The following is a 10,750-nucleotide window of genomic DNA, read 5'->3' as shown; positions in this document are numbered from 1 at the left end:
AGACACCTTCCTGAGCTGCTCCTTGTGGGAGGGGCTTCCTGCTAGGAGAAGTGAGGAGAGAGGAGGGCCAGAATGTGAGCCTGTCTCTGCTGAGTGGCCTGGGCTGTGTTCATGGGAGGCTGGTCCTCCCCAGCGAGGCCAATTTCCTGGAGCTGGACTGAGACAGATGCAGTCCCTGCACACTCACCTGCAGGCCCAGGGGCCTCAGTCAGGTCAAGGGAAGGAAAGTTCTTTATTTTTCAATTATTTCTAAGTTGAAGTTGACATGAAAATATTATCTATACAGTATATATAAAGGGTTAAGTGACCAACCATCTGTCTGCCCATCCAACTGGCTGGTACATATGAAGTGCACTGGCAATCCTAATAATAAAAGGCTAATATGTAAATTGACCAAATAGTGGAAAGACCAGCAGAATGACCAGTCGCTATGATGTGCACTGACCACCAGTGGGCAGACGCTCAATGTAGAAGCTGCCCTCTGGTGGTCAGTGCAATCCCACACGGGGAGCTCCGGTCAGCCAGAACTCAGGCTCATGGCTAGTGAGCACAGTGGAGGTGTTCCTGCCTCTGTGGCAGCACTAAGGACATCCCCCGAGGGGCCCCAGACTGTTAGAGGGCGCAGGCCAGGCTGAAAGACCTCCCCTCCTCGCAATGCACGAATGTCATGCACTGGGCCTCTAGTTTTATATAAAATTATGATTATTCAATTTTGCAATGTCAAGTCTACTTAACTGGTGTCTTGTACTTGGGAAGATGTTTGTATATAATCTTAATCCATTTTATTAATGAAATGAATGACCCATAAGATTAAAATAGTGTCACCCACACATCTACTCCAACATTTATTATATAACACATATATATATATATATATATATATATATATATATATATAACATTTTATTGTTTTATCTTTATTGTAAACAGCATTAGAGATGTGTTCCCCTATTTTCCCCAATTTTCCCCCCTTCACCTTGTTCCCACAACAACCCCAGCCTTCACCACCTATTGTCTGGCTTATATGGATATAAACTCTTGTTTTAATCTCCTCCTGCCCCCTCCTTCTCCCTTTCCTCTGAGATTTGTCAGTCTGAATCATGTGTCCCTGCCTCTCGTTCTATTTCATTTATCAGTTTATTAGATTCCACCTATAAGTTAGACCATGTGATATTTGTCATTCTCTGACTGGCTTATATCCCTTAGCACAGTACTCTCCAGTTCCTCCATGCTGTCTCAAAGGGTAAGAGTTCCTTTATTTAGGGCAGTGGTTTTCAACCTTCTGGCCCTTTAAATACAGTTCCTCATGTTATGACCCAACCATAAAATTATTTTCATTGCTACTTCATAACTGTAATGTTGCTACTGTTATGAATCTTAATATAAATATCTGATATGCAGGATGGTCTTAGGCAACCCCTGTGAAAGGGTTGTTCGACTGCCAAAGGGGTCGCGACTCACAGGTTGAGAACCACTGATTTAGGGGGAGAGAATAGACTATATTTTAATTACTTATGTGTCTTTGGGATTTTAGAAAAGATTTTATTGTTATCTAAAGATTTTATGTAAAACGGAACTGCTTTAAGAATTGGAAACTCTGCACGTGTGTGTGTGTGTGTGCGTGTATTGAATAAAGCAGCGAGGGGTGGGAAAAAAAAAAAAACACACACATAAATATAAACTGTAATGGGGCGAGCCATGGAGACAACCACCAGGGACTCAGATCAAGATTTAGGAGCCTTTATTTAGCTGCCCAGCGACTATAGTTACAGCACCCTGCTGAAGCAGAGGCTGAACTGCAGTGCTGACTACAGGAGTTACAGCGTTATTATTTGCAAAAACCACAAAGTTAGTTACAAAGCCTTGTTTACACAATTTGTTCCCGACACAGTACAGCATCAGTACAGTGACTACCTTCCTATCTATGTGTTCTGGGAATAGAGAACACAGCGTGCCTTGCCTGGCTGAAGCGCCAGATATGCAGCCCAGCACATTCCCCACTGGTTTTATGTTCATGAGTCAAATCATTGACTCTTTTGGGTCATTGTTGTGGAGGGAGTTATATTCACCCCTGAGGACTATAAGCTTGATAGGATTAATTCTTTGCTGAATAAAGTCAGTGGACCTGTTTAAAAGATAAGGGCCAGGAGTACTCTTTAGAGGTTCCAACGAGTCCTGGGCTCTTTATTTTGCCTGGGCTGTCTTAACTCAGGTGTGATGAAGCCACATCAGGATCCTATCAACCTTGACTGCCATGGGGGTGGTCCTTTTCAGGTGGGAGTTAGTCCTTGGGTGGCAAATTTCTTTACCCAAACAGAGGTACCAGGTTGGAAGGGATGAACCGGATACAGGCAGAGCATTTCGGATGTGCTTCTGGTCTGCTTTCTGGGTAGACTGTAAAGCCTGAAAGAACTTGAGTTAAGATTGGTTATGGATTTTAGCTTTTCTAGATTGGGTATATTTCTGTATAAGCTGGTGAGGTGGGTAGCTCAGGGTCTGGAAGGGTCACTAGAATCTGTAAAGGCCCCACTGGTTTTTGGGCAGCCTCCCAGGCTGCTTCATCTGCAGCCTAGTTCCCTCTTGCTTCTGGGGAGTTCCGTTGTCTTACACACATAGAGGTGGAAAGACTTAGTTACATTTGGTAGTGCCAATTGGCCCATCGTTCTTGCTCTGCTCATGTCTGTCTAACTTCCTACTATATTTCCTTAAGGATCCCAGCTCTGAATCCTTTCAGGGAAAATGGATGTTACAGATTTATTCTGTAATTACTTCCTGCTGAGGCGGGTCAGAAGTTTCTCTCAGAGCCAAGAGATCCTTGCTGTCTGTCAGAGGGACTATGAGGCCTGAGCATAGAAAGAGGTGGGCTTGTGATCTGGTGGAGACAAACTGTAACAAATGGTCTGGTGGGAGGGAAAGGAAACATTTCAGTTTTAATAACCTCTATTGAAATAGAGTTTTTCTCCTTAAAATTATCCCTCTGTTTATTAAAAGAACCAAATCAACACCAATTTATCTATTGTATTTAATTTGGCCTGATTGTCTGCATAAATACAACAAGAATGGTACTTGACTACCTTTGCTGGAATTTCACGAGTGAATCTTAGTGTGCCCCATTGGGCCAGGAAGCTAAGCCATCCAGCCGCCATCAGGCCTGCCTGCAGTATCTGCTGAGTTAGGTGAATTCCTCACCTGCAGTATCTCTGCCCGGGCCCATGTCCTAGGTTTCAAGGCCCATCTCAGTAGCCCTCCTACTTGTCAAGGCCCAGAGTGTATGGGGGTTCTGCAGGGACACAGAGGTGCCCCTATTGCTCCCCTTTTACTCTGACCAACCGCCAGTGATGGTAGGGCATCGGCCTGACACTCCAGCACCAACTATTTTTAGGGCTACCAAGCAAGATACCAGGCTTTCTCCATTGTACTCTTATTGGCTTCAAGTCTTCAGAGCTCAGACAGGGCTCTTTAAAACATGATACTCCAGTCAAAGTTTTCAGTCAATAAAACCACTATTGGAAACCGGTCTTATTGAATTTATGCAAAGAAATGTATTGCTATGATTTATTTATTAAGTATTGCCAAATTTCAGAGGAATTACATAAGGAGAAAAAGCTACTGACCTTCCTTAAGAGCTTCTGATTTTCTTTGCTAGTCCTTTTTATTGACTCTCCAGAGTTATATAAAAAAACAGTAACTGTTGGATTTATTTTATTAGTCCCCCCTAAGTACTTTGGCATAACTATTTGCCCTCTGTTTAGGGAGGCAAAATGTAAATTATTTACTTTTCCTGGCTTATTGGCCTCTATCATTTAATTAATTTTCTTTTAACATTTTTCTTTATATATATATCCTTTATAAATTTCACACTTTCAAATTAGCCTTTAAACCTTCTTTCTATGTCCTTTAAAAATGTATAACTATGCCTCAGACCTTCTACTCAGTAATTCCTTATTCTTAGAAACCCCAATCCTTTAATGATTACTATAAAGTAAACAGCCAGCATTTCTTAGGTTAACCTTTATGAAATTTTAAGTATATTGCATTAGTCTAATTTAGTATTGGAAGGGTTAAAGAGGACAAAACAAGGTAGAGAAAAACTTGTTGTGCTTAGTAGCAGCTTGCGGCCTTGAGTCCAGCATAGTTCAGATAAGTAAAAATCAACAAAAACCATCTCTCCCTGCCGACGCCCTCCACCCTTTTCTGCATTAACCATTTACTCTGTCCTTAGCTGCTCTCCCTAGATTTTTCCTTCTTTATTCTAAGCCCCAGAGGCTCAAACCCTTCTCCTCTTTTACCGCTTTTGACCTCTCTGACTATCCCCCTGTCCCCCAGCCTAAGCCTCCTCCATCTCAGCAGGCTGAGAGCCTACTACCCTATCTAGCAAATCCTACTGCCACTACCCCATCTCGCACCCACTCTGGAGCAGTTTTCAGCTCTCTTCCTCCCCCCAGTCAGAGATGATGCTGTCCCCAACAGAGACCCACTGTAAATCTATCAGGAATGGCAGGCAGGTCACAGGTCTCGGGACCACATGATAAAAATCCAGCAGTCCCTCTCCCTCACCCTACACAGGCCATGAGAAAATGTCCTAATCTTAACCTAACAAGCCTTTGTTTAAAATTCTCTGGGTTGTACCCTTCACAAATTTTATACATTTAAATTAACCTTAGACTTCTAAAATTTTAACCTAACACAGCAAAATTATACATCAGGGAAAAGCAATTAAAAGTTCTCTACTGTCTTCCCCCTATAGCAGGGTTTGCCCTATCTTTAATAAAGAAATTAAACAACAGAGAAAATACTTTCATGTGTACAGCCAGATGGCACAAAGTAGCTTTCGCTTCACACAGACTCTTACACTTACATTCATACACCAGACAGTCTGAGTTTTTTACTTCTACCAGATGTTTACTCAGAGTTTAAACAGTCCACCTGATTCCTGATTAATTTATCTGAGGGAGTCATTGACTTCCGTGGAGGTAATCAAGCTCCCCTTTCACTCACTTGGAGTGGGTCTGAGAGAACAAAATGTCTGTAAATCAAAATAATTAACTGGGGTGGCGTAGTCCTCTCTGCGTCTCTTGAAGTCCTGAAAATTCTCAAGAAAACATTGTAAGGGGGTCGAGGAAGACAACTGACCCTGACCCATTTTGACAAAGTCAAAGAACAAAGAACAAAGAGAAAACAAACCAGACAAATGCAACCTAAGTTTGCCCAGACCAGGACCCCCAGACACCATCGCGTCCGGGCAGTCAGACTCCGAGGTTCCGCTGCATCCAGCCCTCTTTTGAGTCCTAAAGGGAACATTCCACAGACAGATACCATATTCTTACCTCCCCGCTGGAGGTCCAGGTGGCTCATTGTTTTTGGATTGCAGTTTTGGGAGGAAAACACTCCACCTCCCTGGGACCCGGACTGAGACTGGAGTGTCCTTGCCTGAGGCGTCCAGGGTGTCCACCGGCAACTTGGCTGGAGTGGATCTCACTGGGGCCTCCAAATGTAATGGGGAGACCCACGGAGACGACCACCAGGGATTCAGATCAAGATTTAGGAGCCTTTATTAAGATGGCCAGCCGAAGCAGAGGCTGAACTGCAGTGCCGACTACAGGAGTTACAGCGTTTTTATTTGCAAAAACCACAAAGTTAGTTACAAAGCCTTGTTTACACAATTTGTTCCTGACACAGTACAGCATCAGTACAGTGATTAGCTTCCTATCTATGTGTTCTGGGAACAGAGAGTACAGCATGCCCCGCCTGGCCAAAGTGCCAGATATGCAGCCCAGCACATAAACCAGTAACTGTTATACACCTCATCCACAGAATGAAAGATAAACTATACCATCACATAAATAGATTCAGAATAAAGCCTTTAAAATGAAAAATTGCTACAGGATTAAAATTCTTAGCATATCAGGTGTATAAGGGATGGACCTCAAAGTAATAAAAGTCACATTTGAGAAGCCACCAAGTGACATCATTTTACACAGAGAAAATGTCAAAGTTATACTTCTTACATCATGACTGAGACAAGGGCTCACCCGTGACTACTTCTATTCATCAAAACTAGAAGTCCATGTCAGAATAATTGGGCAAGAAAAAAATCTAAATGTTCAAAGAAGAAAGAAACAAGTTAAAATGCTTCACCTTATCTTTATACACATGACATGATCTTGTACATAGAAAACCTTAAAAACTGTATGAGGGGCTAATAGAACTAGAATTCAGGAAAGATGTAAGATACAAGATCTACACAAAAATGGCTTGTGTTTCTGCACCCTCTCAACAAAGTGTCTTCAAGACTCTAAACATTCCTGGGGCTGTTTCAGAGAAAATGAGGAAAGAAAACTTGAACTGGCTAAATGGCAAGGAGATCACAACCTAATGAAACAAGAACCCTGGACACATGTGTCCTCGGTCTTGGTTAATCCTCCATCATGTTCTCATATAGCTTTCCCCTCAATGTGGCACTGAGTCAGGTGCAGGCTCCAGTTGACCCCTGTCATGTGGGGACACGGTGACAGCAGTCCCAAGGGTCACATGCAAACATCAGGTATCCAATAACAAGATTTCGTAAATTCAACTTAATTATTCCCAAATCCATTCCAACATCTTCCGCTAAACACACCTGGTCATGCTGGAGATTATTCTATATCCCAACATATGAAACTGGATCTAAAACAGACACTAAAGAATAAACACCACTAAAGAGGCAGTGCAGCTGCTACAGGTCCAGCACCAAACTCCCCTGAAGGAATGGGGTCCGGGAGCTCTGTCTGTGTCTCTATCGTCCATGCTTCTGGTTCTCATGGACCCACACAGACACTCCTCTCTCCCCCAACCCTTGGTTCACTGGCTCTAGGCTCACACTCTGGTCTCAGTTTATCCTCAGATCACTTTGTAGAGGAAAAAGTGTCAGGTGGAACTTTCTGTCTCCTGAACATGAACCTCCTGCACTTTTACTTCTTTCTTGGTCTGTGAGGGTTTATTTCTCTTGGTTGTTATTACTGGTGACTGTCAAAGGAATCTCTCATTTTAAACCTCCTCTTTTTCTTTTTATGACAATTTTATCTCCTGGTTCTGTACAGGTCTCCTGGAGTTTTGGGTCTACTGGGGAGAGCACAGGCCCAGATATGGGGAGTAATTCTTCACAGACATGCACACTTGGACATGTCACACTCTGGGACCATGTCCTTTCTGTCATAATCCAACCCCAGATCTCCCTATATAGCAGGAGGACATGCAAATAGGTCCTCCTCTGCTCATATAAACCAGGCCAGCCATGACCCAGCAGCTCTGGGACAGGAGTCCAGCCCCGGGATCCCCAGGTGTTCACATCCCCAGATCAAGACTGAACACAGACCACTCACCATGGGGTTGGGGCTCAGCTGGGTTTTCCTTGTTGCTATTTTAAGAGGTATTTTATGGAGAATGAGAAACACTGAGTATGTGAGTGGGTATGAGTGAGAGAAACAGTATACAGGTCAGTGTTTCCTGACCAGGATGTCTTTGTGTTTGCAGGTGTCCAGTGCGAGGTCCAGCTGGTGGAGTCTGGGGGAAGCTTGGTGCAGCCTGGGGGGTCTCTGAGACTCTCCTGTGCAGCCTCTGGATTCACCTTCCGTAGCTACTGGATGCACTGGGTCCACCAGGCTCCAGGGAAGGGGCTGCAGTGGGTCTCACACATTAATCCTGATGGAAGTGGCTCATACTATGCAGACTTTGTGAAGGACCAATTCACCACCTCCAGAGAAAATGCTAAGAACATGCTGTATCTGCAAATGAACAGCCTGAGAGCAGAAGAAATGGCCTTGTATTACTGTGCGAGAGAGACAGACACACAGTGAGGGGAAGTCAGTGTGAGCCCAGACACAAACCTCCCTGCATCAGAAGCTGTGACTACCAGGGTGCACTCAGGGTCTGTGAACACAAGGACCATCTCAGCAGCAGGAGCAGTTGGAGGTTTGGGCTGGTTTCCTGTGTGGATTCCTCTTCATGTCAGTTTCCCTCAGGGAACTTCTGGATTCCTGACAGTGCACTTACCTCTGATGTCTCTGAGTTAGAAAGTCTGTAGTAAACAGAGACAACTTTCTCATGTGCACAAACTGCAGAGATTTATTTTTTAGACACTCTGTGTCAAGTACCAATTAATGATCAAAAATTCTTCCCAAGGCACCTAAGTCCAACCAGAGGCTCTGCTGACTCAACAGGGCAGTCAGCCCCACACAGCTCAGGGCCCCAACCAGGCAGCAGGAGGACACGTGTGCGCTGGACAGTGGGCACCAGAGGGGTGTGACCCCAACGCCAGAGAAGAAGGACCCCAGGTGGTGATGGTCACTGACTAATAGTTATGTTCATAGCACCAAGAGTAGTTGACACCAGGCAGAAGCAGGGGGACCCACAGCAGCTTGTACAGATGACCAGGTTGACGACAAACACACACACCAAGGGACATGGGATGATCATTGTGCTCATAGTTGAAATCTCTGGGAGGCACAGGAAAGGCCCTCCAGTAAGTCAAGGTGCTGGGATAGAGGCAGAAAAGGAGGCTTTTATTTTCTGTGAGGTGGGGAGCCAGTGGGCAGAATTCTGCTTCCTTGTGTGGTTCCAACTTCTTGGTGACACATGAAGAGGAGAACAAACCTTTCCTATCAGAGTCCCCTTGGGGCTGATGGAGAAGAGGCAGGATGGAGCCATCAGTTGTCAGCAGTGAAACATAAAATAATATACAGTGTGGCTACCAAATCCACGTAATAACCATAAAAAATGAGCAAATATGAGACCGAGGGTCATTATTTGTGAACAACAACCATATCTACATAAAATGAGTAGAAAACAATTGATTATAACAAGGAGGAGAAGGAGGGGGAAGAGGAGGAGCATAAAATGAGGAGGACGATGATGACTATTGACTGAGACAGGGGCCCTGGTCCAATGAAATGAAGGCTCCTCATACAAACACACAATCACTATGGCTCTTCCAGTGAGGGTTATCCACACTTCCCAGTAAATGTTGAGAGATTTCATAAATGGGACCCAATGAATTATGCAGCTTTTGTACTTTATGTTGAGACCAGATCAGTAATGATCCCAAAGGTGTCCAAGTGCAGATCCCCTGGACCTGGGAAGGGGTTACCTTCTAGAGCAGAGGCACTGTGAGAATGTGCATGTAGGAAACAGGCATCCCTTTCCCACCAGTTTGCAATGACACGTTCCTTATTTCTCTTGTTTCCTGCCTGCATGATATTTAACATTTCTATTTGTCACACACTCCTGTTCATTAATATTCAGGCATTTCCTATGAGGATACAAGCTGTCTCTCTCATGCCCTGCACTTCCTTCCAGGCCTTCACTGGAGGAGGCTTTAATCCCACATGTCCAGTAATTCTCTGTCCTGAACATCAGGCATATTTCTGTCATGTGACTCAAAACAAGTACAGCTTCCACCCCTCACCCAGTTCCACAGTCACGTCCAGATTTATGGGTAGTTTCCCAGCAGCACTCCCCTCTGGTACCAGAACCTGCTCCAGTCCCTGTGGCTGCTGTAGCCAATCCACATGGACAGTGGAGGCTCAGCATTTTCTCAGGAGTTCTTTGTAAAATCACCCATATTCAGATCCATCAAAGAAAATACTGATGAATTGAACTGTAATAAAATGAAAATCATTTGTTCCTCCAAATACTCCATCAATGAAATTAAATTATTAGCTTAGCAAGAGAATATATTTCTGAATCATGTGCCTGGTGCAGAATGTGTGCATTGCACATTAAGGATGTGGTATGTTAGGGGGAGAGCCCAACATCCTCTGACTACAGTGAGCACCCCAGGGACAGGGCAGAGGGAGGCTGGGATGAGGGTTTCCTGACAAGGTTGAAGTTCCCTTTCCTGTGAGAAAATATGTGCTAGGAATTCTCCAATTTCCCTTACTGTGATCCTCAACATCACTGACAACACTAGACTGAGAAATCAGGTCACCTAACAGGCCGCATACATTGTTCAAGATATGAAAGATTCTCAATGGTACACATGCATAATCACTCCCTTTATCTCTTATCTTTTATCCAGGTTAAAACATGATTATTTCAGATGTGGTTATTTTAGGGTGTCTGCAATATGCCAAGGTTTGCATAAGGGAAGAGTTTGCACAGTGTGTCACATTAAGAGTTCCAACATCAAGAATCAAGGGTCTCCCTTTTTCTTGTGGTTGGGAAGCAAGTACTCATATGAAATATAAATGAAGACAATGTGACAAAAAATATGGCTGTGCTTTCTTTTTAAAATATTTTACACCAGGTGAACATAATTAGCATATAAAATGATAATGATAAACATTTATTACTTGTAGATATATGTAATTATTGGATTCAAAAGCTAAACAAATGCTAAACCCTATTAAATTTGTTTGAAAGATGAATGAGAATTTACCAATGAAACATACCTATCTAGTTTAACATTTCTTCTTCTGCTCAGGTGAGGTTGTCCTTGACCTAATTCCAATGTGCTTCATGACCCAGGTAGTTCCCTGTGCCTGACTTCCATGGTGAGTGAGGTCAAGGAAAGAGATGCCCCATCATGGACCCAAAAATGATCAGGGAATACAGACCTCAGTCCCTCTACTTAGAAGGAAAATGCTTCCCCATATGCAAATGTCTGTTCAAGCTCCAGGGTAAATCCTCTTCTGGGCTGTGCAGGCTCACAGCTCTCTCCTCACACAGGGCTGAGGTCTCTGGGAAGGCAGAGTTGTGGTCTAGAAGAAGATGA

General features: G+C 43.8%; 1 gene segment (V, D, J or C); it reads left to right on the top strand.

Annotated features, from left to right (window-relative positions):
- Positions 1-7,346: 7,346 nt before the first annotated feature.
- LOC106695850 lies at positions 7,347-7,835 on the top strand. The segment is given in 2 exon segments: positions 7,347-7,408; positions 7,513-7,835. Coding segments are annotated over 2 exon segments (369 nt in total).
- Positions 7,836-10,750: the final 2,915 nt, after the last annotated feature.

Source organism: Myotis lucifugus, unplaced genomic scaffold (genome assembly GCF_000147115.1).
Source record: "Myotis lucifugus unplaced genomic scaffold, Myoluc2.0 scaffold_3715, whole genome shotgun sequence".
In the NCBI taxonomy this organism is placed as follows: Eukaryota; Metazoa; Chordata; class Mammalia; order Chiroptera; family Vespertilionidae; genus Myotis; species Myotis lucifugus.
The sequence above is the reverse complement of the archived record's forward strand: the minus strand, read 5'-3'. Positions and strand labels throughout refer to the sequence as shown.